Raw genomic sequence first — 27075 nt, forward strand, 5'->3', positions numbered from 1 at the left:
AATAAATATCATAAAATTACAATATCAATCAACACAATTTTTTTTTCTTTTTTATCAAACATTAAAATTCATTAAAAAAATGATAATATTGGTAGCAGTGACATTTGATCTAACACCCAACCAACCAGGTGTTGTGAGTTGGAGAGTATGAGAGAAACTCACCCTAACCTAAACCAACCAACTGATGTATCATATACATAACTAGTCTCACCAACAATCCTATCTAAAATGGTACATCATAAATTCAATTCTAATGGTTAACTAACAATCCTATCAAGGAATCTTTTATTGAGATCACATTATTGTGTTCAAACCAAATTTTAGCAAGGTTCTGGTAGGTTTGTGACTTTTAACTCCCTATATTTGGAAGGAGCACACAACACCACAAATAATGACAATAATGACAATAGGTCATCTTGGACATGTTAAGACGTTCTAAATGTGATTGTCCTAAAGCGGGCCAAGAGGATTCCTCACTTCTTTGTGTCATTCAAAACAGTTTCTAAGTTGAGTGATAAAACCTAAATCCATTCACTTTCTAAAACGATTACTAATCTAAAATTTTAAAGAATCCTTCATCAACGGTAGAAGATAACTAATTCTTCTAATTTAATAAAATACTGTTATATTTTGATATATTCTTCTTTTATACTGTGAAATGCAACATTGATAACTTCTTGGAAATTATTGTTGTTGGGTTCATTAATTTATCGACAAATTAAAATGACTTTTTAAGTGGTTAAAAATACACTCTAATCTAATTTACCAAAGAAATCATTACGTTTAAGTTCATTATTTTGAAGCCAGTATAGAATGATTTTTAAATAACATAAAAATATATTTCTAAGCTCTGAAAAAGTCATACCAAACATTTTCAAACCCACCATTAATCTTTTAAAAAGAACTACAAGATAACAATTTTAGAAATGGAAATTTCATATATTCTTTAAAATGCACTCACAGAATAGCCAACTCAACTCCAATTATTCTTTTCTTATGGAATTTAGCATAAAGGTCTGTCAGAGATTAGAGAATTACCGACAAAGAAACAAAAACAATTGAAAAAAAAAATTGAAATTGAAAATATCGGTCTCGGCACCACATGTACAGGAAGCCAAGCACACAAGGATGGACTGAGTTAGTCATTTTCAAAGCAAAAGAACTACTACAACCCCAACCCCAAGCCAAGAAACCAGAAGAATTGAGAACACTACTACACAAGCATTGCATCACTGGAAATAATAATCAAGGCGTTCAGAGCAAAGCAAGTTGTGGACTTACTAGAACCGGAGATTACTCTTCAGCATGCGAATGAGGGAGATGTTACCCTGTGTTCGAAGTTTTTCGCCTTTGGCTGATTTTTTCCCATTTCTGTTTACCTGCTGATGAGCAAAAAGAAATCTGAACAAACTTCTTCTTAGCATTTCATAAACCAAACATTACAAGAAACTAGAAACCATCACAAATTCAGATTGAATGACAGTGGAACCCAGAACATTTTGTAGGGTGACAGTTTCCCATCAACTGAAGTTAAAGTCTTGCTATCTCGAGAAAATAAATATCCCAGGTTCTATACTTCAAGCATCGTTATCATGGTATATGATCAAAGATCGTCATTGATTACTAATCAATTAAAACCGAAGAAATTTAATTACTCAGCAAGCATACATACACATACAGGACTGACCTTTGACGCCTCAATATCATCCTCGACGTGCATATTGCTGAAATCCCGCAATAGTGTCGATGATGCGGGCAGAAGTCTCCTGAAATATCGTCATAATAAGAGATGCAGAAAAAAGAAGATGCAAGTTGCAAGTACATCAAGCTAACAGCTCCAACGAAGCTGAATGAAAGAGTAAGTTCACAGATCAGCAAACTTGATTCACCTACTGACTCTAACCTTTTTGGTTTCTCTAGTTTGCATGAGATGTCAGTGCTTGGATCACTGCAATGCACATCCTTTTTGTGCTCTTGTTCTTGATAAGATTCAACATCCTCCGTGAGAGGTACATGCTGAGAACCGGAAAATTCCTGAAAATAAAATAAATTAAACCAGCAACTAATAGATAAACGAAAACTATTGCATAAATTTCTGGTCAGGAAAACTTTCATATTTGGGTTCAACTTGCGATATTTATCCATTTAATTAAAATCCATATGTAGCAACTGTAGTGACCATATTTCCATACAAAGTTAACCAATGGTTACATTCATTAGTTTAGGGTATAGATCCTTCTTAAAATGCGTTCAAAGAGCTCTAACAGAAAGATACCCCTAAGAGTTCCTGGTCTTCATTCAAAGCACCTGAATCCCTGAACAATATAAATGAAGCGAAGTTCAGAAATCTAATGTTAATGAACTAGAAAACAATACATCAACTCACCTATCAGACTCCTCTGAAGTTGATTGATTTAATGAAGTATCAGGTACAGGTTGAGTTTCACATGCATGAGCATTGCAGTGAATATTCGAGGCTACTTGTAAATGTGATTCGACTGAGGTAGATTCCTAAACATCCAGTAATTAAAACGTCAGAAACCATAGATCATAGCCATAACTGTATTTTAGAGAAAATACAAAAAGAAAAGGAAAAAAATCAGTAATCCTATTAAATGCTTCCTTTACCATATTTTAACACTCCTTATAGATGTAACATGGACTAACTAATTAAAAATTGAAAACAGCAGGCATTCAAAATTACGCAACTTCATTTGCCTATCAATTATGCTCTAAGAGTCTAAAATATACTCGATTAGCAATTGCCTGTTAATCGAGTATATTCAGCAAGACGAACATGTTCATTCATTCAAAGGGATTCATACTAACTATTTTTCATATATTCCAAAATAAATAGAAACCAGTATGCTCAATAAGGTTCAATGTCCCCAAATGAATACACTATAAATTGACATCCATTCGTGAGGCTCCATAAAGTTTAGAAATTCAAACCCAAGCAAACATTTTAGTGCAGTCTATTTCGCTCAAGAATTCTCCTTCCGTTTCTATCTAGTTGAAATTATGGTACTCCTATTTTAGTTTACACACTATATACAACAAATAAAAATTTATACATAAATCAGGTTTAGAAAATCCTTCTTTCCGACAAACAAAATATACGTGCAGTTTAAGCTCTCTGAAAACGTTGTCATATGAAAAAAAATTGGCAATACACGTCATTCATGGTCATAACTTTCCATTTAACTTCATTCTCCAGTAATGAAGTTCATCAAGCCGATGTGAAATTGAGAATACAGAACCACCATACATGTTGTCTGTCTAATTCATAAACACAAAACACAGTAATTCAAAGCTAGGACATAAAATTTGTTTTAACCTCTTGTTCACTGAGTTTGTCCAACTCTACCGATGAACAGCTGTCGTGCTTCACCAAGTTATGGGTCTGCAGGGTGCTAAAGGCTAATTCGAAGAGAATGAGTCAATCAGTTGAAATCAAAAGAGAGACAAAAAATAGAATCAGTAACATAACAATTTCCGGAGAAATTAAAATTAAAATGTATGGGGATGAGTGTCATCACACAAGCAGTAAATTAAAATTAAAAATTGTATGAAACAATCTTCCACACAAGCAGTAAAGATATTTCATGGACTTATTAAACCAACAAAGACACAAGCATGTTAGACCCTAACATGTAAATTTGATCATAATGCCACAGATTCGCACTTACTATTAAGAATGATCTCCTGACAGTCGACAATTAAATTAGAATAGTTTATAAAAACATCATAGGTTTCCAACTTCCAATTATCTTACATTTATTATAATAGTGTCCACCCTAAAAGTTTTGATTACCCACATTTTGATTTTAGCGGGTTTCACAGTTAATTTCTCTGAAGGATGTTACTGTTAGAGATGTACTATAGTAGTTACGGCAACATAACCTACAAACATGTAGTACCTATAGGATTTGTTGTCGGACAACTATCATCTGCTTCCACATATGTAAGTTTTTTCGCCATGTTGCACTTATTCCTAGGAGTGGTCTCGTCTATACTGTCTATATGTGCCTCTTTATCTTCATCAAGTTTTGAGCAACTCTGGATAACATGAAAAGAAAATTAAATCTTTCCATAAAATGCAATTTTGTGAGGCATAGAAGCAGAAACATTGATCTTGTGGGTTTCAAGTTTCTCACCCTATGACTTGAAAAGAAATCTTTCCGTATTGTGCAATATCAACCATTTATTGAAAAAACGAAATACAGTTCATTTCACAATTCACATCCAGTACACTAGAATCATATAATCTATTACCAACAAGTTTAACCCCTTGTCCATTGGAATGCAAAGAAGTCCTTGAGATAAAAATAGATATCCTGCGATGACCACTATACTCAAAGAAATCTTAGAAAATCTACAATGTAAGGGTAAGGCTACCCAGCCCCCCCTGTTCGAAAAAACTGTCAAGGGTTCATTAAACCTACATTCACATAACAAAGACATTATAATCCCTAAATTTCACAAGGTCTATAATAGTTCTCAATTCAACTTTGAAATTAGAGAGGTTAAACAACTTAATTAGCAAGTTTAAGAACTGATTTGCAACGGTAAACAACAAAACATTTTTTATATTTTTATAGCAATAAGTTTGATGAAGTTGGGATCCGAATTGGACAAGAGAAAAAAGAAAGAGAAACAAAAATAGATGTTAAATAGTGTGCTTACATTTCTATCTTCACAGGGAGAGGAGCCACGTCTTTCTGGAGATTTATTTCCCTCAGATTCCTTCACTTTGATGAAAGAGTTCGTAATTATCTGACCATAGAATCAAAGCCATGGTGGATTAGATATTTCAAGTATAACTTAAATAAAGGATCTGTAACTGCAGCTGAAATAAAACAAGCTGGAAAAACATTTTTTCTACAAGGAACCGACCTTTCACGAAAAAAGTAAATGAAAGAATATAACAAGACCATATAAAGATTTAAAACAAAAAACAAAATAAAACAAAAAATACAAAAAAAGCACTGCAAACAAAAAAGGGACTCAAATCCAAAGGAAGCATGGACACTATTAACTACAAAAACAATATCATACCATCATATCATAATATACTAAAAGGTGAAAGAGGAAAAGAATTCTGCAAGCACACCTCGTGAGAATTGTTGAATCTGTGCTCCTCCAAATCACTATTTAACTCAAAATCTGAAGCTACTTCGACAGATGAATCCGCTTCGGCACAATCTTTCTTGGAGCAAGTACTACATCTTGAACTTTGCCATTTTTTTTCCAGCTCAAAATATCTCATCTTTTCCTGCCTAATTTCTTCTCGAAGAATTTGATTTTCATTCTCTGCACTCTTATTTTAAAACCAACATCAAAAAAATATCTTTATTATGTTCAGGTTCAGCTGATATCAAATTGATGTTTTCCATATGAAAGCAAAAGTTCAGAAACAGTACAATAATGAAATTATAGACTTGAAACAAATCAAATACCTCTAAATAAAAATGATTACCTTTAGTTTATCTCTATACTGCTTCAAGGTTTTCCATATGGCTTTAGAAAAATTTTGCATAATCAAATGGTTTCTTTCAATCCCAGCCAATTCTGTACGGCTAGACTTTGTGGCTTTACCTTTGGGATGACCGGAAAGTTCTGATAGAGATTTTTAAAAAAATGCAATTAATAAGCTGAACCAAACCAGCAGCTCTGAAACAAGCTAGACAACTAACACAACTGACAGAAAAAATGAAATAGATCACCGATAAAGCTGGAATTTAACAACCTTCATGAGCAAGCAGGTTTTCCTTGGGATGTCTCTTTCCTTCATTCTGAAACCATAGATTGTCGACCAAGACAATAAGTACTCAGTAATAAGATGTGAACAAAACTTGCAGTGCAACATTTCAAATATGCAGTGGGAGACAAAGCAAAGCTAACTTGTTGTTGCTATGTCCCGTTTATTACTAACGTTTACATTCTTTTTCATTTTTATCTATCAAAGGTCTCAATAGATATAAATAAAAAGAAAAGGCGGCATTGTGATGTTCCAAATGACATGGCAGCCAAAGAAACAAATAACTGCTGTCTAAAAAAATATAGAACGCGTAAATACTAAAGATAGAGCAGAAACATTTTGATTGAACGGCAGCTATTAAAGAACCAGTAAAGGGAAAAAAACAACAGAGGGAAGTGATATCAAGAAAATATCACTCATTTAAGACAATCTCAACATCCAAAAAAGATAAGCAAATTACCACACATGCTTCAGGAGCACTATATTTTGTTCTTTTCTGCTCCTCAAATGTACATAACGTTTGCAATTGTCTCTTGTTGGTGTTGGATGGTTCCACGACATTGTTGAACCTAAAGAAAAAGACATCAATTCAGAATCACACGTAAAAGAAGTTCTAAGCTTAAACAAATAGAATAAAGGTAAGTAACTTGATTTTCATATAAGGTGAAGCTTGTCTGAGAAGGAAAGTTGTATCAAGATAATCTTCTTCTCCTGCTTTCACAGTTAAAATCTACACATAAAACAAAAAAAAAAGTATTGATAAAGAAATACGGAGGCTCGCTCTTCATTAAGCACACCCACTAGCTTTCACAAGAGATTAACAACATTAACAGTGCCCAACAAAGTTAACAATAACCATTGTTCAAAGCAAAGATGCAAATAAGGAAAGTTTAAGATGCTGTATGTAGATCTGTTCCACAAATCAAATATTGAAATAAGAACAGAATACCAAGGTCATTCGCTTCTTTCCTTCCAGGTAATCTCGAAGGTACTTGGTCAACTGTGTGGAAATAAAATAAACTGTCAGTTATGCTAGAGAAAATAATTACCAGAAAAACAGAAAGATAAATAGCAATTTTTGTTTTGCAATACTTGATTGGGAACATGGTTTTAGAATGAGGAATACTCTTGAAACATTACCAAAGAGTTCTGGAAATGCTTCTGCAGTGGCTTCTTTGGATTCCTTTGGTGTTCAAACAATGACTAAAAATGAAACAAGGATACGTTATCGGTAAATATTTTATAAAAAATATATGAAACAGGGGAACAAACCAAAAAACGGGTTAAAACATCCAAGCTGTGAAGATCTCAAAACCTCATGAGACAAACATAGAACCCATCAGTTCTCTATTCATAAAACACAATAGGGCCATTCAAAACGCAACATCGTGATCTCAAGCCAGCTTAGAAAACTGTAAATGTACTCTCTTTTAACCCTAACTGGACCTTGGATTTGTTCCCTAAGGCCTAAAGTTTATTTACGTTGTCACATACCTCAATGCCTGAATACAAGATGTATATCCCATTTGAACTAATTGCATATAGAAAATATAAAATACCTTTTAGCATTTGGAGGAAGAGATAAGGGATTCACACAAGTAAGGACACGTACTCTTAGGCACAAGCCAAAAACCATTGATGTATTATTGATGAAGTTAGCTTCAAGTAATCTTGTACCCTGCAAAATATATGCCTTAAGATGAAAGGTAAATTATAAGGTTCCTATCATCTTCTTTTATTTCTCAACCTTTGAAAATACAGATCAGACGAATAGAATAATACAAATATTTCCTTCTAAGAAGAATCATCTTGTTTTATTCTAACAAGAAACGTCTTATTTCATTAATATTTCCTTCTAACAAGAATTGTCAAATTTTATACATTTTAAACTAGCATATTATCATTTTTTAATTCAAGAATCATCTTATATTGTTGCCAGACTTATTATCTATTGGACTACTAAGTTCTACAACTACAATATGAAATGAAAAAATGACAATCACTATTAAATTAAAGGTGAAATGCAGAACCTAAATCCAGACACCAAAAAAATATAGGACCTGATTCCCGGTTCTTTTTTCTTTTTCAGCTCCAGCAAGATCAGCAATGGTCAAGATGGCACAGTTCGAAGCATCTTCAACTTCTTCTTGGTTAGCAACTCTACGCACATTAATGATGCATTGGGACCGGCTGCAAGGATAAACAACAAAATCATAAGAGCATTATCTACTTTCCTTTACAACAAGATGCAGATATAATGCATTAAGAAAATTGCATGAAAGAATGACCATTTTCTAAAACCCGATAACTTTTATCCAGTGGCATTCAAAATGCATTTGTCTGTCACAATCACAGTGCGTTTTGCACATGTGTAGGTAGCTCCTGGCTTAATTCGTTTCAGTTACTTGGCACTTGTTTGAGAACACTTTTAAAAACATCAACTGTATTTTTAAACAAAGAAAACATTGTAAACATGTTCATACGGGTTTGTTTAGTACCACAAATGTGGGGAAGAAATTTGAACTTCCTACCTTAGTGAAAGGAGTGTGCCTTTACCACTAAACTATGATCATTTTGTTTAAGTAAATGTTTCTTCGATGTTTTTTCTTGATTTCAGTTCCTTGTGTTGTTTTATTTTTAAAATAAATATAGAAGTTTTTCTTTCTTTTCAAACTTGTAGATTCGTGAATAATAATTTCAATCAGTCTGGTAACACTAATCTTTACAAGCCGTCCGCTTGTATGATTATGAAAACAAAAACATAACACTTCTGTGAGAACAGAAAACTATTTTAAAAACAATCTGGTCTTTGATCTCTAAAAATTCAATTGCAATCCGTTGAATCTGAAGGAAATCTGATCGAAGATACAAACGCAGGGATTTGGGAAGTCTTGTAAGCCCACATCTAAAATTAGCTAAATGCTGCTAATCGTTTCACTGAACAAACTCCCTCCTAAATTCATGGCCTTCAGCCCCCACATCACAAATGCCAACTCGCGAATTGCTCTTACAGCCTGCCTGGTATCATGTGCATAAAAATGTCTACATTGCACCTTGCAGCCGCTGATGCACAGCGGGAAGTGCTGAGTGCCACCACCATAAAATATGGCAATTGTTTAATGTGTCAACCAAACAACAGTTGACTCGATTACAAAGCATGTAGTAAGGTAGCATGTGCAATGATTTCTTCAAGATTGAACCAAAAGATAAATCACTAAACCTCGATGTGCTATTTGCATTCGTAATTGCAGTGGCACGCTTAGCCATTGCACAAGCCACTAATGATTCAGCTTCTCCAGCTTTAGAAATTAAAACCTTCATAAAAATACGAGGATCCATCAACTTTCCTTAATCTATAATCACAATTTTTTCCTTCTTAAGATATATAACAGATAAGCTGTAGCACAAGCCAAAAAACAAACATACAAAACAAATGTTGCTTGATTACCTCTTTAAGGCCCTTGATAGTAAACTGCTGCATAGTTAACTCACCCCCATCTGCTGAAAGATCGTTCATCTTTTCTCCTTTTCCTTTTTCTGAGTATATTTCAAAGATTGACAGGTAATATGATCTGCAAAAAAACACACCACTTGCTTTCACTGTCCAAACATGCTTTGTGAATCGTCATATTCCTTCACTGAGTTTCTTAAAACACAACTGTCGCGGTAGTGCCCAGGGCATAATCTTGAACATGTATTTAGTACACACATGATAGTCCATCAAAACTGAAAGTTAATTATAGTCGCCAAATACCTGGAGGTCTTGGAATCACTCGACTCTGTCCTGAAAATATGTTGAAGGGCCAGTGGAACCATACCAGGAACTCTTGGACTGCCAAAAATGGTATGGGTCTTACCCGATCCGCTCGGACCAAGTGCAGTCAGCATTCCACTTTTTCCCTTCAGAAATTCCTCCACTAAAGGACTAACCATCCTCTCATACACCTCATCCTGCCAACAATGATGGATTCAGCTCACAACCGAATAACCAAAGAATCATCCAGAAAGATAAGAATAAACAAAATTGGAAAGAAAGAAAAAACTATATCATACTTCACCTGAGAGGATTCCATAGAAAACACATGGGAAAATCCTTCGTAAACCTCAGACTTGCTCCGCCTAGTCTCTTGTAATGCCATGGGTGGACAGACTGTTACTGAGTGATCGTCGTTAATCGTTATACAGGTCTCACTGCTCTTCTTCTTAACATTCTTCTCCTTCGCTACTTTCTTCTTCTGAGGGTTCTGAGGCCATACATGTCCGGACCTCGAATTTTGATCACCAGGATTTCCGGACTTCTTCAAATTCTTCAGTTGCAAAGGTCGAACTCTAAGGTACACTTTCAGGTTTTCGGAGAGAGAAGTTTGAACGGATGACGATGATGATGAATTGTCTTTAGGGTTTTGAGGGACTTCCATCGCAAGAATTTCTTGAAGTGGAAATGAAGAAATGGCAGATGTAAGATTGGATTCGGCTGCTGCTTTGGCAGCCGGCGTAGCTCTTGCTCTCCGGTGAGGGTTTCTCCGAACAGTCACCGTGTTTGGACACTGCAATGGACTGCCGTTCTCCATCTTCCGACTGCGACCGATCGCGGTCTTGCAAGAACGTTGGCGGGAATACGGATTTTAAAAGGCCTTATATATAGTACGAAATTTACTTAAATAAATTTATATTGGCGATTTATATTGTAATTATCGTATGGTTTAGAATTGTATTGAAAGGAATTAAGAACTGTACTGAGAAAATTAAGCATATTGATTGCAAATGTATTGTTTATATAAGTTTGAGTATTCAATAAAATGGTGTGAACTTCATTCATAAATTATACATCTTTTATAAGTTTACGAGTCCTATTATTATTATTGAGATTTTAATAGTGTAGTTGAAACTGTTAGCATATATAAAAAGTGACTTTTATGGTCCGATTAAAAAAACCATCCGATATACTTTTAATTGCCAACAAGGTGAGTTGATGGTGTCCATTTTGTTTGTTTTCAAACTAAACCTAAATGAGATTTATGTTTTTCACAAGAAAAAAGAAAACACATGGTATACAATACTATCAAGCTTACGTGATATGATTGAACCAACATGTATGGAATATGTGAAATGAGATTAAACAACAATAAGAAGAATCAATCAACGAACAATATTCTTTATTTTGCTATTGTGATTGCAAATATATGGACAGAACAAAGGGTAGAATATGTTGATAGTTTATGCATTATATAGTTGAGTTTATTTTTTATATTCGTCTATTTTTTTCTACATCGTATAAGATAAAATTTGAATATCATCATTTTTATCACTAATAGGTTTGTACGAGTCATAGACTCAATTACACAGAGACTCTCACAAGTGGCATGGTATGTTAAAAGTAAATTTCAATAATTTAACACAACTTTGACTGTTTCTATAAATATGTTTGCCACACGTTATATCTTATAATAATTTGGGTATAATTACCATATTTGTAATTGTCCCTTGTTAATTTTACATACATATGTTTTTACACGATAGGTGTGAGATATCTGAACTACAAATATTTGTAAATATAACAAAAGGTCGCAAACACATATTACATGCCGATTGAGCTATCATTGGGATGACAATACACCAATTTTTTTAAAATTATATCTATACCAAAAGTTAACTGACCACCTTTTAGGATATAAGTTAAATGATCAAAACAAGGAACAAACTCATTTTAGTATCAATATTATCATTAGTTACTTTGATGACAAACCAAGTTCATCCTTATTATTGCATTAAGTCACACTCTAAACCTACATAAGTAATGCAATATCAACAATTATATATGTTAAAGTAATACAAACAACTAAATTTGGATCAAATACCTCCACAAAATAGTAACAATAACATTAACAACAAATACATGCATACAACATAAAATAAAATAAGGAATTTAATTCTCCAAAATCAAAATCAGTTAAAAGTTAAACCTAAAAACCAAGAGTATTGTAACACAGCATGGCTTGAACAAAAATCAAGTTTAGATTATTGGTCAGGTGTTCATCTAAACTAGTGGTTAGCCATTTTTCAAAAGAAAAGAAAATAGCGTGCTTTTGCTAGTCTTCCAAAACTACTTTTAAAAGTATAGCTCTCACTATAAAGTTTGAAATCTCAATCAATACTAATCTAGCTTTATAGATCTCAATTAATACTAATCTTGCTTTAGCTTTTAATTACTCTTTAACCCAATAATGAATTTATTTAAAACATAATAATTTATTTCAATGTATATATACATAAAAAATAATAATTTATCTTGAAATATTATCAATATATTTGATTCTCCTCTACTTTATATATATCTATAGTCTATTTTGTTATATTTGAAAAGTAACTCTTATTTTTTGTATTAGTATTTGAAAAGTGAAAACATGATTTTCGAGCTGCGACATCTCAATCAACGAACCAGTTAAGATGACCGGCAAATTCCAAACGTATCCTTCGAGAAACACTCCGTGCTTCCACGTCAATAACAAAATATCAATCCAATAACTTTCAGCCACGTAGAAACAAAGCAATAAAAGCCGTCAGATTTTCCACATCGGCTACCGTATGCCGTTAGGATCATCAAGTAGACTTCCATTTCCCAGGTCTTTCGTGGGGGCCAGAAATGGAATTTTGAAATCGCTTTATCCACGTCAAGCTAACAAAAAACAACCAATAAAATTTCGCCACGTTTTCTCAACCCTACACTACACCGTTGGATCATCCACGATGGCAACATAGATCGATCCCATGGACTTATATAAATACGGTAGCTCGTCGAGAAACAGATCAGTGATTGAAGCTACTGGAAGTTTTTGCTGAGAACCATGAGGAAGTGGACGATCGCTTCTGCTCTTCTCCTTCTTTGCATTCTCTCTCTCGTTCCCGATGAAGGTGTGATTTCGTTTCTTCCTTCGGCAGTTTTGATTTATTTGTTGCAATGTAAACTGAATGCATTGCATTATCTTAATCACGATGGCTGATGCTTTAATTTTTGGGGTTTGAGGGGAAATTTGGATGAGATTCGAGCTTCGTTTGAACTGTGAAGATTTGATGGTGGTATTTCTATTGTGTATGAATTTTCAGGTCCTAGATTTCATGCCAAGGCTGACGTTGATGCCGACGAGGTCGTAGATCCACCAAAGGTTGAGGAAAAAATCGGCGCCGTTCCACACGGTCTCTCCACTGATTCTGATGTTGTTAAGAGGTTTGTGAATGTCTAATCTCGTTGATACACGCTTCCAAGTATAGATTTGTTCACTTCGGGAAAATATTATCGTATCTTATTTTGAATGTTGATTCAGAGAATCGGAGTCAATCTCGAGGAGATCTCTTCGCAGTAGCGGGGAGAAGTTTGAGTTCCAAGCTGAGGTGTCTCGTCTCATGGATATTATTATCAACTCCTTATATAGTAACAAAGACATTTTCCTAAGAGAATTGATCTCCAACGCTTCTGATGTAAGTTCACTCTGCCTCTTCTCACTCCATCAGATCTAGTAATCTCATTGTTAGATTTGTGTTAGTTAATGATGGCGTCTCTGCATTTCAGGCGTTGGATAAGATTAGGTTCCTTTCCCTAACCGATAAAGAGATATTGGGTGAGGGAGACAACTCGAAGTTGGAGATTCAAGTGAGTTCGACCTTCATACTAGATTAGACATATTGTTTTCTTATCACCTCGCTGTAAAGAATTGCTCGTTCTGGTTGATGAACCTTGCATATTTTTATTGTTGTCCATAAATCAAATATCGCAGATTAAGTTGGACAAAGCAAACAAAATCCTTTCAATTCGCGACAGAGGTATTGGTATGACAAAAGAGGATTTGATTAAGAACTTGGGAACCATAGCAAAATCTGGAACTTCAGGTAATTTTAATATAAAAGCTGGTTTGTTTTTTTATCTCGGTGGTGTAATGTGAAAGATACTGAATCTGTTATCTTCATGTGCAGCATTTGTGGAAAAAATGCAGACAAGCGGAGATCTCAACCTTATTGGACAATTTGGAGTGGGTTTCTACTCCGTGTATCTTGTGGCTGATTACGTTGAAGTAATCAGTAAACACAACGATGACAAACAGTGAGCAACCCTCATTACTATTCCGATGCGTTTGCCATTGTCTTGTTGTTAGTTACTGTATGCTGACTTCTTCCTTGTTTCCAGACATGTATGGGAGTCCAAGGCTGATGGAGCATTCGCAATCTCTGAAGATACCTGGAATGAACCTTTAGGCCGTGGAACTGAAATTAGACTGCACCTTAGAGATGAAGCTCAAGAATACCTGGAGGAGGGCAAACTGAAGGTAAGTTCGGTTTGCTTTTCTCGTTACCTGCTTTTAGTGTTCGTTAATGATTTAGATTGTTATCTGTCTGCATGGAAGTGGCTTGAACTTGTGCTTTTCAATGCACTTTGAGTATTCGCTGTGTATTATTTTGGTTTTTACTTATTCATTATGCGTCGATGACACATTTCAGCCGTTAATTGATTATCTTTCGGAATTGTTATCACGTACATTTTCTCTGTTTCATTATGTTGAGCCTAATTCCTTCCCGCACATTGAACTTATTGCTACTTTTTCTTAACTACCTTTTGCAACCAGCAATTTGTTTTTCGTTCCGTGTCTCCCAAAAGTTATAGGGCGCCATGTGACAACAGCCCTCTTATTTTGCATGCTTCCCGTTTAACTTGGGAGCCATACCAACCCTCTAGATTGATGATCTGTTTATTGGTTAAAATTTCTGAATCGTGCACGTTCTTGTTTAGTTGGTGGTATCTTCAACATTATTATCATTGTTTGAACTTATATGTGTGGCCATTGTTTCTCTATAGGATTTGGTGAAAAGATATTCAGAATTTATTAACTTCCCCATTTATATCTGGGGAAGCAAAGAGGTTGAGGTGGAGGTTCCTGCCGACGAGGATGAATCCAACGATGAAGATGAATCACGTATGTATTATCTTGGATGTTTGGATATGCACATATAATTTCCTTCGTGGTGGCAAAAAAACTATTCGTTGATCATGGTTGTAGGTCGTTCTAATTACTTTTTCTCTTATAAAACAGCTGAAAGCTCTTCAGAAGAAGGGGAAGATGATGCCGAAAAGAGTGAAGATGAAGATTCTGATAAGCCGAAGACAAAGAAAGTCAAAGAAACAACGTATGATTGGGAGCTTTTGAATGATGTGAAAGCCATATGGCTGAGGAGTCCCAAAGAGGTCACGGAGGAAGAGTATACTAAATTCTACCACTCTCTTGCCAAGGTAATTATCCAAAATGCCAGCAGTGAAAAAGATAATAAAAGCACCTTAAACTGTAAATTTTTTATTCCAAATCTAATGAAGTTATCTCAAATTGCAGGATTTTAGTGATGAGAAGCCTATGTCTTGGAGTCACTTCAATGCAGAAGGCGATGTTGAGTTCAAAGCTGTTCTGTTTGTGCCTCCTAAGGCTCCTCATGATCTATACGAGAGCTACTATAACACCAAAAAATCCAACTTGAAGTTATACGTTAGAAGGGTTTTCATCTCAGACGAGTTTGATGAGCTCCTGCCGAAGTATTTGAACTTCTTGCTGGTAAATGAGCGACGTGTGATTCAATAGAACATTTGACTTGTTGTAGATTTCTCTCTCAAAATTTTCATTCTCTGCAGGGTCTTGTTGATTCTGATACTTTACCTCTCAATGTTTCACGAGAAATGCTCCAACAACACAGCAGCCTGAAGACAATTAAGAAGAAACTCATCCGCAAAGCTCTTGATATGATCCGCAAAATCGCCGATGAGGATCCTGATGAGTCCAGTGACAAGGAGAAGAAAGGTATACCTAAAGAATTTGATTATTGTGATGCTGTTAAGACGAGTTGATTTTCTTCCTTCGATTAACTCCATAACCTTTATTAACAAGCAGATGTTGAGAAGAGTAGCGACAATGATGAGAAGAAAGGCAAGTACACTCGATTCTGGAACGAGTTTGGTAAATCAATTAAACTCGGTATCATTGAGGATGCAACTAACAGAAACCGCTTAGCAAAACTGCTCCGATTTGAGAGGTATCTTCCGTTTACTCCACCTCGTTGATTCTTCTCTGTCTTCCTGAGATAATAGCCTAAATAAACTCTCTTGCAGCACCAAATCGGATGGCAAATTGACTTCACTGGATCAGTACATCTCAAGAATGAAATCAGGACAAAAGGATATCTTTTACATTACTGGATCAAGCAAGGAACAATTGGAGAAATCCCCATTCCTTGAGCGACTCAAGAAGAAGAACTACGAGGTAAATTCTAGTCAGGAGGTTAATTTTCTATGCTTTCTTTACAATCTGCTCATCACTTCCCCATATCTAATTTTGTTCTTTTCACAGGTTATCTTCTTCACGGATCCGGTTGATGAGTATTTGATGCAATATCTCATGGACTACGAAGACAAAAAATTCCAAAATGTATCGAAGGAGGGTCTCAAACTAGGAAAAGACTCCAAGGACAAAGAACTCAAGGAATCCTTCAAGGATCTTACTAAATGGTGGAAGACTGCCCTTTCTTTCGACAACGTCGATGATGTGAAAGTTTCCAACCGATTGGACAACACACCATGTGTGGTTGTGACGTCCAAGTATGGATGGAGTGCCAACATGGAAAGGATCATGCAGTCTCAGACCCTATCAGATGCTAGCAAACAGGCATACATGCGTGGTAAGAGGGTGCTCGAGATCAACCCAAGACACCCTATCATCAAGGATCTCCGGGAGAGAATAGTAAAGGATCCTGAGGTTTGTTTTCATTTACTTTTAATCTTGTTAATCTTAAACGAAAAACAAAGGGATGCATCACATCATTGAAAAATCTATAGGTATGCTTATTTAGGCTGTGAGACTAATCATCCTAATCAATTGTTAGGATTTAGTGTCGGTTAAACTACTTTTGTAAGATTAGTCGGAAAAACACTTGAAAAGTTATTATAAACATGACTAAAGCCAAGACTGGAAGGCGACAATTAAGCCAAACCATATCATGGATGGAAGATCATACTGAAAGGGGAGGGGATTTTCGAAATCCGTTAGACATTTACATCAATATTTTGTTTAATGCAGGATGAAGGCGCAAAGCAGGCTGCAAAACTGATGTATCAAACAGCTCTTCTGGAAAGTGGGTTTATTCTCAGTGACCCCAAGGACTTTGCCTCCCAAATCTACGACACAGTGAAGACTAGCTTAAACATCAGCCCCGACGCAACCGTGGACGAGGAAGAGGAAGCAGAAGTAGAAGCCGAGACTGAATCAAAGGGAACAGAAGCAGAGGAGAATATCAAATCGGAAACTGCAGATGAGGAGGCAAAGGATGAGCTGTAGATTTAAAATTATTTAACTGTGGAACGGAGGTGGTTTATAATTTTGAATATCATCACCCATCATAGAGCTCTGCTAACTCCTCAACTTTCTTCTTCTAAGATCACATCAATGGAAGAAGCTTAGGGAAAGGAAGAGGATTTGGTATTTTCTTTTTTAATTAGAGAGAATTTTACTGTAAACGTTTTTGTTTGGTAGGAATTTTCATGTTAGTTTATAAGGGGGATTTTGAAAGCTTGGATTGAGAGTTCCTTCTTGTCTCATGTTTTGCTTTTCTCTTCATTTCTTTCGTCTGATCCATAATCTATCCAGGCGTTTGATGTTGTGGGATGCCCATGGAGGTTTCAATCATATTTTCAAATCTTGTTTTTCCGATCCCTAATTTTATCCTTAATTAGTCTTTACATATGTCTAAAAAACCCATCAACCCAACATTGAAGATGATGGAAAGAGCTTAGGGTTTACATTCTAAAATATTGTTAAACATCTGGTTGATATGCAAATCAAGTTTCATGCCGTCCTCCCTATTCTTGAACGTTGATTATTTGTAAAACTCGGTGAGGCGTTGTGGTGGGATGAGATGGGATGGGCGATTCGTGATTTTCTTGGATCTACTATTTGTGTCGAGACCTTTCATTTTTGTATTGGTATCCCTTCTGCCTCTCTCTGTTGTGATTGAATCTAATACTTGGGGTGGTTGTAGATCTGATTTACAACTGCACTTTAGATTTCACTGAGATGAAGGAACAGTATTTCGACGAGAAGGTTGAGAGTTGTCACTTTATCCTTTTATTCTCGTGCATAGAAACAAGTTGCTTGATGTGTTCTCCATTACGCTATTGAGTTTTTTTCTTTTTTCTTGTCCCTTTCTTCCAAATTAGACGTTTAAGGGAAACGTTGGGTTTCTAATTTTCCTGGCTAAATTTGTGATGTTATTGTTATTGATTTTTTTGTTCGTAATGTCCTTTTTAAGAGGGCTTGTCTTTGTATTTACAAAGTTTCTTTTCAAAAATTAAGTTATATATATATATATATACTTTTTACGCAAAAGCTCCAGACTATAGGGTTTAATAAGTGACCAATATGCTTTTCCTGGAAGAGAGGGAAAAACAACAGTACTAGTGGGACACTCAAACACAAACCATGGGGCCCTATACTACATTAAGGAAAGCAAATCATTATCACCTTTAAATTCACATTTTTCAGAAAGAATATAGTAAAACAAATTTTAGAATCACTTCAAATCCTCTTTCATAAATAAATATCCCTTTCTTTTTTTAAAATTTATTTTTTCCAGTAAGAATTTCTTCACAATAAAATTACAAAGAAAAAGGAACTTTATCAAATAGCCCATAGAATGACATTCCCACCTCCCTTTCTTTCTTTCTTTTTTTCTTCTTTTCAAGTGTATTTTGAAAGCAAGCATGAGTGAGCATAAAGTGCTTGTCCCATGGAAGAACCCCAAATAAATAATGATAAAAAAGTAAAAATTTATAGAACGAACCAAATTTAAAAGCATTGAGTAGGAATGGGTAATGTTTTGTACAAAATACAGAGTCCAATCACGATGTTCCCATTATTCAGTCCACAACGAGTCCCAAAAATATAAAAACTTCATATTCAAGTGTTAACCACAATCATTTCTCAATGTGGCCCAATATGATCTGTCAAATATTAGATTAAATCGTTAAAGTAAACTTGGTTTGGTTTAACGATTTTGGTATGCATTCCATTCCCGGAGGTCGATACTTTAATATCTCATCTACACAATTATTTGTAAAGAAAAAAAGTTAAAATAAAAAATTTGTGTATATTTAGTCTATTTTGTGAGATTTTTGTTTATTTAGTCTTATTTTTGTAGGAATAAAAATTTGTTTTTAGAGATTTCAAAATCTGTCCACATAGCTATGAAATATCTGTGCTTGATAGTTACTGAATTTAGGAATTTTTGTTCTTATGCAAGATTAAAAGGAAATAGTGGAAAATCAAAGATGATAATGACAGAATCATAGAACAAAATAATTAGGGTTCAATAAAAGATTTAAACCAAGCATTAAATAACATAAATGTAAACAAAAGCTGACTAAATAAATCAGTAACGTGTGATTTTTTAAATAGACATTTTCAAATATAAAAAAATGAATTAAAATATAATTGATAGATCTAAAATTTTGCTATTATTTTTAAAAAAATCCATTTACAAGACATAATTTTAAAAAGTTAATTTAAAGGAATTGATTAAAACTCAAAAACCCATATTTAAAATGAAAGCAAACACGAGAACTCTGCATGATATTATTCAATCTTTGTTTGGACAAAATACAAATAAAAACCATAACATATCAACATTTCATTAAACAAGAATCACTAGTTTACTTTTAGCCTACAAGGAGAAGAAAAGGGTTTTCAAGGGAAAAAAAAATACAAGGGGAAGAAAAAGAATGGCTACTAGCCTATGATGAAGTTCTCCATTGTAGCTCGATTTGGATCCGACCGTTCTTCGAGTCGATGAGATGATACTTCGCGTTAATCCTCTTGTTTGAGACAACATCAGCAAGATTTATGTCCACGTAGCCCAAAGTTTCCTGATCATTAATAGGATTGAAATTTCAGAATCTTCCAATTTTCATAACACGAATGAGAAAAAAACTATTGAGGAAGCATTATATATAATATACCTTGGGGTGAAGCAGGCCTATCCTTGAAGAGGCACTAAGTACTTCCACATGGATCTTATCGTTGACAGGCGGCTCCTCGAGCGTAAACTGAAACTCCTCATCCCATCTTGGATCTCGGTTCTTCTTAACATGCTGCATCCATGCCAAATGGAGTTCAAAATTAATAAGCTCGAAGAATATAGGTTATGATCGCGATAAATTCATTCTTACACAGTATACAAGTGTGTGCTATATGTAAGCAGTTGTTTGTAACCAGGCCAGCTTGCATAAGAAATCGACCCTATCGATATCGACAAGTCACATGTACATTGTACCTTTCTTTTTTTACTATTTAGAGTCCTATTATTAGCATATTCTTGAAGAAGTTTCATTTTAATGTCAATTCTTATTTAGTCAGGTAAATGAACTGTTGAAAGATAAAAGAAAGTCGATCCCATGGAATTACCTTAGTTCTTTTCTCTTCTCCTCTGAAAAGCAAACGGACGTAGGGGTTTGTATGGTGCTTCCCTTCCACATCTTCTGCTTGATGGATCATGATAACGAGCAAGCCTCCACCAGCAGGAGTTCCATCAGGAGCCTTTTGAACTGCTTCAGCATCATCAACACTTTTCAGAGCTTCATCGTCCTTGAAAGGTTTGTACAACATTTCCACAACAATCTGCCCTCTCGACTTCTCATTTTGTGTATCATTAGGATCCATATTTTTCAACACGTCAAGAGTAAATTCCTTGGACTCTTCAGGTGTAAGTTCTTTCAACGGAACAACGTTCATTCCCATCTTATCGTGCTTGCCAACCTAAAAGAAAAAGAAAACACACTGAGAACACGAGACAATCACATAGAGTTCGTCTTATGAACAAGATAAGATCTGTAAAGAAGAGTGTCATTTGGTTACTATCTATTTACCAAAGTTCTAAAAGGTCTCTTGATGAGGAAACCAAACCTAAACTATTTAAACGAAAATACCTGCTCCCAATCATAAAGAATCATTTCCAGAGCTTGAGATTCGGGATCTTTCACGACAAAAGTAAACTCCTCATTCCATACTGGGTTCAAATTAGTGTGTTTCACAGTTGTTTTCTTAGAAGGAAGCTTGTCTTCAGTGAGCTTCAGTTTTAAATATGGATCTGATGCGCCAAATAGATCTTTCTTTTTAAGCTTTAGTGCTCTCAAAACCTTCACATGAAGGATGCCAACAGGCTTCTTCATGGCACTGACAAAGATTAAACGAACTAAGAAACAGATTGCTTCAACATAATCACAATACAGAAATAACACAAACAGAACTTACTTCGCAGGGTCCATTATCTGTACTTCAAGGGTTTTGGGCCATAGATACATATTGGCAACTTGATCTTTTATTAGTTCCTGAGATGATGGGAAGTCTTTTTACTAGTTCGTTATCATGAATCAAATTAATTGTTTACAATGTTTGCAAATATAACACAATACAGAATAATGCATACCTGAACAAACCTATACAGCCCCGGGATGGACATTGCATCTGCACCGAGCAATTTCAGTCCAAAATCGACATGGGGCTGCGGAGTCAGACAACATAATAGAAGAGAAATAAGCAGGTGAATAACAATTTAAAACTATATACAATTTAACCAGTTACTGCACCTTCTCCATGAGAGACACAAATATTTTGGCAAAGCAAGGAAAGCTTGGGACCAAAGGCTTTAGGGTGATACGTGGAATAGCAAACACTTGCAAATCAACCACCTGAAAGCCAAGAGAAAATCAGATATTTCCGCTTCTGCAGTTCAAAGTACTAAATACAGATAACACTGACATAATACTTCCAATTTCCAAATAAACACATAAATCGACATTTGTCCATATTGTTACTATTCAACTTAGTAAGTGCACAACCTGAACTGTCGCTTTCAATCCAAATGCTTTCACTGAAACAGTAACATTTGGATTTCCCGCCCACTTCATACATGGCTCCATGATCAGCTCTTTATCATCAGTCATATAAACTTTCATTCCTGGTTTGTAAATTCATCAAAATGAGAGAATCATCATCTAGTGTCCAAATGGACTAATATAATTATAACAAAAAACTGGGAGTAAAGAAGTGAACGACAATATACTACAATCTCAAGTAACAGACATTTAATCAGCAGAGGTTACATTAAAATCATAGGCTGGTGCTATGTAAAGTAACGATTGTTCACTCAATATTACACACAAAGTGGGAATGAGAGAGAGAGGGAGTTTACCTTGTAAAGTTGGCGGTAAGCAGCCCAATGTTAGAGTGTCAAATTCAACAGCATCGATTTTGTATTTTGGAATTTGCTCTGCAATAATAGGCTTTGCTATGTTCCTCACAGTCTTGCAAATGGCCTAGGAAAGGTAGCGAGAAAATAAAAGGCTATAACAACAAAGGCTCTGAAAAATATTATCGATTGTCAATTGCAATGCACAAACCTTGTCCAAGTAAGGCCACATAATTTCAAGGAATTTGTTGAGCCAGTCAACCTAAAGGAAAGAAGAAAAGTACAGAGAAAAAACTGTTACCACACCTAAACAAACGAATCATATGCATTTGTAGTCTAACAACAAGAAGTAAAATGGTGACATACACGATCGTAATCAGGATTTTTCACCCATAGAGGTATTTCTGGCATCATCCGCAACAATGAGGCAGAATCTTGCTCAACCAAAGGGCGAACAACAGGATCCTGAAACAATTAGAACCAAGAGAATAAAGAAAACACGATCATGCAACAAATTTCTGTGTGATTATTCCAACATATCAAAACTAATTAAGTCCAGAGATGGCATCTGAATTTGTCCAGATGACCAAAAAAGTCAATAATTTCTAGTCTATTTCACCAACTAAATAGAAAGCAACTTGTATGAGGTCTTAACAATCACTTCCAAAAAAATTCTAAGTCTAGCTTGAATTAAGTCTATAGTTCAATATGAGCAATTGTGAGAGGAACCTGAATCGTCAATACTCTAATGCACAACAAAAACAACATAAATCTCCCAACTATTAGTCCTAACTGCATCGGCAAATAAGGTCACATCCCAATTCCAAATCAAAGCATCTATTACCTCTACCATGTCTCCACCTACACAAGGAAACTTGATTGGTAGCAATTCACAGATTCAAATACTGTAAATATCTTCCTCAATCAAAGTTCCTCTTCTTCTTCTTTAATCTTCGTTCTCTCTTTCTTTCTATTGTCACTATCAGTCCTCTACGTTAAAAGCAGTACAAGGGAGGAGAAAAAAGGGGTGACATCTAAATGAAATTCTAGGAAACATAAATAAGAAAATCAACGAAAATAGGGGACACAAGTACTTGGGTCCGTCCTGTCTTCATCAGTACGAACAAGCAAACCCCCCCAACTTATCAAATTGACAACCGCTGGAGTCAATAACACGAAAATTCCCAAACAAACTGGGAATTGCCACTATACAATTTCAGAAAACACTCTCAATTCAACGCAATTAGAACAAGTTTCCTACACAGAGCCTCACAGTGACAGTGCGGATCCGTAGAAGAAGCATAAGATTTTCCACAAACAAAAATCACAACAAAAGTGGAAAGAGACACAAACCTTGACATCTGATGGCTGAAAATAGATGAACATGTAATATCCAGCCACAAGCCCAATCGAAGTTCCCAAGCCAAAACCGAAGAAACCCAGTATACTACTAAGCAACCCCATCTAAAATCCGTTTTCAAACTGACCCAAATCACCAAATTTCAAAAGAAATCCAAGGGGAAAAGATGGAAAGAAGGAAAAAGGAAGAATCCCTTTTAATAATAGCCTCTCTTCTCCATTACACACCAGATAAAACAGGAAGAAGAAAAAGAAGAACCCCACAAACAGAGAGAGAGGGAGCGATTAATTTTGTTCCCTAAAGAAGAAATAGCGATCTGTTGAAGTTAAGAACAAAAGGGAAACGGAAGGGTAATGAAAATGAAGGAAAGGATAAGATTGAAGGGGAAATGAAGAATCAGAAGAGTAATAAAGGGGGCATTTATTCGATTGAAGGAAGTAGAATCAGAGCATTGTTTTGCTGAAGTAGAACCACAACCACCATGAGCATTGGATCAAAGGAAATGGGTTTGAATGAATTAAGACACGGACGAAGCGCGTGGGATTGTCGGTAAAGAGTGTCAAATGGGGTTTGAATAGAAAGAGTGAATATGAAAAAAAAAATATCTGCTTTTTTGAGTTTTGTAACTGATGAAGACGCACCGAATCCCGTTTCTTTCTGTTACTGCTGGCTCCAGTGTTAATGATATTCATCATTTTTTCTTCTTTTTTTTTCCTTTGGGAAAGAAAGTAAATGTTCTAATTTGGTAACTTCCATTTGACTCCCAAAGAAACCAAAAACATCCATTCTTTCTCTTCTTTCCTTGTTTTTCTTTGTAACTCTCTCTCTCACTCTCTCTTTTCCTTTCTTCTCTTTTTTTATTAATTAGTTATTTGAAAAAAGTATAAAAATTATAATTCAAACTATTTTTAAATTAAAAGTTGACACTCTTTGGTTTTTATTTCAACCATTACAAGTTAAAATTTTGAATGTTTGTTTAATTAACAGATGTAGTGTATTTAGTTTTGAAAAAAAAGTTATAATTTAGTTTCTATATTTCCTAGCTCTAAATATTATTTATGGAGTGATATGTAGGTGAGAAAGTAAATATCCAATTGATACTAAATTTTAACTTTTTTGAGCCTATAGATGTTGAAAATTTGTAATGTTAAACTATTTCCTAAATACTTTTTTCTACTTTTTACGAAAAATCAAAGTTATGCGACGAAGAAAATTAGATTTCAGTTTTCATGATTTCAAAGTGCGTACAATTCTATGAGATTTTTATTAAACCATAAAATTTGTTTATGATGTTTTGTTAAATCTTAAGAATGATAGTTATAGATTTCTAAGTTGTGGGGACTAAACTCTAAGTTTTTTCAAACGACGGGAAACTAAATTTGTAGCTTAAAATAAAAATCAACTAATGCCTATAAAATTTGAGGACATGTTTTGGACCCTAACTTCAACCGAGTGAAGTAGGCAATTGTAACTCAATTCATATTTGTGGTTGAAATTATAATAGTTGATGTTGATGACTATTGTAACAGACAATAGTTACGTTGTTGTTACTTCAAACCTCTATTTACTACATTGTATTTCATTTATCACTATGTTTACTCTTCCACACTCATCACTTTTTTTGTTTTTGATGTCGTATATGATTTGGAAAGAAAACTAACATTATATAAGTAAATTCGAGTTAATTTTAAATGTAATTAAGATTATTTGGCTGTAAATGAATCTTACACTGATTCATTTTAAAAAGTTTAGAGTTCTTAATTGAATAATTATCTTTTAGAAAATAAGTGATATTAACTGTGTTTTTCAACCTCACTTGAAGACTATTAGGACAGGTGGACTATATTTTATACATTTGGATGATTCTTATGATACTATTTCAAGTACTTGAAAATATCTTCATTTTAAATAAACAAATGAAAAATACCACATTCGTATAGTTTTGAATATGGATACATTTCAAGTGTACGGTTTTCGTCCCTTTATTTTCAACCAATCTTAAGAATGGTTTTTGCAATTAGTTTGTTGTTGACTTGTGTGTGTTTTTAAATAGTCTCGATCAAGGACTTGTAGACTATGGAAACATTACTTTAGTTGCTTTTTCAATATACTAAGTTTCGTTTCGTTTTATTTTAATTATTGTATTTCCAAATTTCAAATGTTCAATTTTGATTTACTTACCTAAAAAAACTAAAAAATGATTTTGCAAGTTGTTTAGGGTTGATTTCTAAAATTTAAAAAAAAAAAAAAAAAGTCTCTAATTAACATTGTTCTTATAAATGTATAAAATATTTTCACAACGAGATTATACTACTTAATCAAAATTTTAAAAGGAAAATTCATATAAATAGAATAAACTATAAAGTATTTACATCCTATTGCAAAAAAATAGTACTTCATACTTGGATTAAAATTATGGTTATCAATTTTAAGCTTGGATTAAAATTTTGCTACATGCAATAAATAGTTTGTCGATTCTTCTATTTTCTATATTTTTTCTTTAAAAAATGTATTTTTTATTTACATATATATAAAGTGTAAAACCTACCCGTAGAATATAAAATCGAGGGACTAAACTTATAAAAAATGTTACAATTGTGTTCTCAAACTTGTATAATTCAATTATATTTTCATTCAATGTTCAAATATTTTCAACAATTATAAGTTTGAATGACTAATTTTAATTCATATTGTCGTAATTATAGCATTTTTTGAGATATCATTCCTACTATTAATTTACCAAATCTCTCCTTAGCTGTATTATTCTTGACCTCCAGTTACGCTTGTACTATAAGTTCGAGTATATGGAATTTACCATAAAAATATGAGTGAGAGCTAATTAAGTTGAAAAAAAGATAAGAGTATTGAAATGATTTGATAAAGGGTGTGGAATGTGGATAGTTTATGGTTGATATTGATAATAAAGGTTGACGACACGTCGTGTAGTATAGGGAAGTTTGGAAATGACGAAATTGTCCGAATCTTGGACTATGAAGATTCTTGCCGACAATTAGAATTGATGAGATCCATAATATTTGTGATTATAATTTATAAAGAATACTCATTTTCTCCACCACTCCGTTATTAACGATTTCTTTTGTCCCTTTTCTTTCTTTTAGTATAAATCTACAACTGAGTTATCGTAAAATAATAATAACAATAAAAATAATAAATACCTTTAGCCTCTCAACTTCTGTAAAAAAAAAAAAAAAGACACTTTATTTATTTATTTATAATTTTCCTATTTAGTATAATAGAAGTGGATGAATACCAAAATTTGATTTATACTCAAAATTTCATGGCATGTTAACAATTAGTTACTGCATAAAAGAAAATGTATATATGTTTTTTAAATTCACATCGTAAATTTCCTTAACATCCATTAATATAACATAACAATGGCTATAAATTTTTCTTTCCAAAACTACATTAAAAGAGAAAAAAGGAAGAATTAATTATATTGAGAATTGAACGTATGTAGAGTTTTATAGAAAGGAAGTAGAGTTTTGAATAAATAATTGATTGAATTTAAAGACAAAACATATAATTTTGTCTCATCAATTAAAACAAAGAAAAAGAAAAGGACAATCAACATTATATCTTTTGGATAATAAGGAATTGGGATGTGGGGCAGATGCAAAATTGAGAGAATTTGATTTTCTTTCTTTTTATTGAAGCAATAATGAAA

The 27075-nt window shown here is 34.1% G+C and overlaps 3 protein-coding genes across 4 annotated transcripts; 1 reads left to right on the forward strand and 2 right to left on the reverse strand.

The window, feature by feature from the left end:
* Positions 1–924: 924 nt before the first annotated feature.
* LOC101210482 (kinesin-like protein KIN-6) lies at positions 925–10381 on the reverse strand. 2 transcript variants are annotated; one of them, XM_011651365.2, is made up of 21 exons: positions 9820–10381; positions 9516–9712; positions 9210–9333; positions 8982–9076; positions 7822–7951; positions 7374–7439; positions 6902–6964; positions 6711–6761; positions 6409–6491; positions 6222–6330; positions 5750–5795; positions 5480–5619; positions 5114–5320; positions 4687–4776; positions 3921–4059; positions 3338–3420; positions 2387–2511; positions 2276–2315; positions 1904–2034; positions 1688–1766; positions 925–1379 (listed from the first exon to the last, which is right to left on the reverse strand). In XM_011651365.2, exons 1-21 carry the CDS (start codon positions 10330–10332, stop codon positions 1281–1283), a joined length of 2610 nt encoding a protein of 869 aa, XP_011649667.1. In that variant the 5' UTR covers positions 10333–10381; the 3' UTR covers positions 925–1280. The 2 variants fall into 2 exon arrangements, with proteins under 2 accessions (XP_011649667.1, XP_011649666.1); XM_011651364.2 differs by having other exon boundaries at positions 925–1382.
* Positions 10382–12515: 2134 nt separating this feature from the next.
* Positions 12516–17496, forward strand: LOC101203607 (endoplasmin homolog). The gene is made up of 15 exons (XM_004152596.3): positions 12516–12673; positions 12866–12986; positions 13084–13237; positions 13329–13409; positions 13534–13645; positions 13730–13856; positions 13941–14079; positions 14607–14724; positions 14842–15038; positions 15136–15351; positions 15429–15594; positions 15685–15826; positions 15903–16053; positions 16141–16545; positions 16867–17496. The coding sequence occupies exons 1-15, from the start codon at positions 12607–12609 to the stop codon at positions 17122–17124; spliced, it is 2454 nt and encodes an 817-aa protein (XP_004152644.1). The 5' UTR covers positions 12516–12606; the 3' UTR covers positions 17125–17496.
* A 1883-nt stretch (positions 17497–19379) lies between these two features.
* Positions 19380–23973, reverse strand: LOC101203849 (synaptotagmin-2). Its single transcript, XM_004152597.3, has 12 exons — positions 23381–23973; positions 22394–22492; positions 22239–22289; positions 22031–22154; positions 21678–21796; positions 21426–21527; positions 21266–21340; positions 21091–21167; positions 20766–21012; positions 20245–20595; positions 19800–19931; positions 19380–19706 (listed from the first exon to the last, which is right to left on the reverse strand). The coding sequence occupies exons 1-12, from the start codon at positions 23489–23491 to the stop codon at positions 19575–19577; spliced, it is 1620 nt and encodes a 539-aa protein (XP_004152645.1). The 5' UTR covers positions 23492–23973; the 3' UTR covers positions 19380–19574.
* Between the last annotated feature and the right edge of the window lie 3102 nt (positions 23974–27075).

Source organism: Cucumis sativus, chromosome 2, assembly GCF_000004075.3.
Source record: "Cucumis sativus cultivar 9930 chromosome 2, Cucumber_9930_V3, whole genome shotgun sequence".
NCBI lineage: Eukaryota > Viridiplantae > Streptophyta > Magnoliopsida > Cucurbitales > Cucurbitaceae > Cucumis > Cucumis sativus.

Excerpts from the sequence above, each read along its gene's own strand:
- LOC101210482 (XM_011651364.2), bottom strand. The coding sequence starts at position 10,332 with ATGGAGAACGGCAGTCCATTGCAGTGTCCAAACACGGTGACTGTTCGG. Across the intron at positions 7,952-8,981 it reads AATGCAAATAGCACATCGAG|CCGGTCCCAATGCATCATTA; the intron begins GTTTAGTGATTT and ends TTATCCTTGCAG. Across the intron at positions 1,383-1,687 it reads ATGATATTGAGGCGTCAAAG|CAGGTAAACAGAAATGGGAA; the intron begins GTCAGTCCTGTA and ends TTTGCTCATCAG.
- LOC101203607 (XM_004152596.3), top strand. The coding sequence starts at position 12,607 with ATGAGGAAGTGGACGATCGCTTCTGCTCTTCTCCTTCTTTGCATTCTC. Across the intron at positions 13,857-13,940 it reads AAACACAACGATGACAAACA|ACATGTATGGGAGTCCAAGG; the intron begins GTGAGCAACCCT and ends CCTTGTTTCCAG. Across the intron at positions 14,725-14,841 it reads CAACGATGAAGATGAATCAC|CTGAAAGCTCTTCAGAAGAA; the intron begins GTATGTATTATC and ends CTTATAAAACAG.
- LOC101203849 (XM_004152597.3), bottom strand. The coding sequence starts at position 23,491 with ATGGGGTTGCTTAGTAGTATACTGGGTTTCTTCGGTTTTGGCTTGGGA. Across the intron at positions 21,528-21,677 it reads GATTGAAAGCGACAGTTCAG|GTGGTTGATTTGCAAGTGTT; the intron begins GTTGTGCACTTA and ends CTTGGCTTTCAG. Across the intron at positions 21,168-21,265 it reads GGCTGTATAGGTTTGTTCAG|GAACTAATAAAAGATCAAGT; the intron begins GTATGCATTATT and ends CCATCATCTCAG.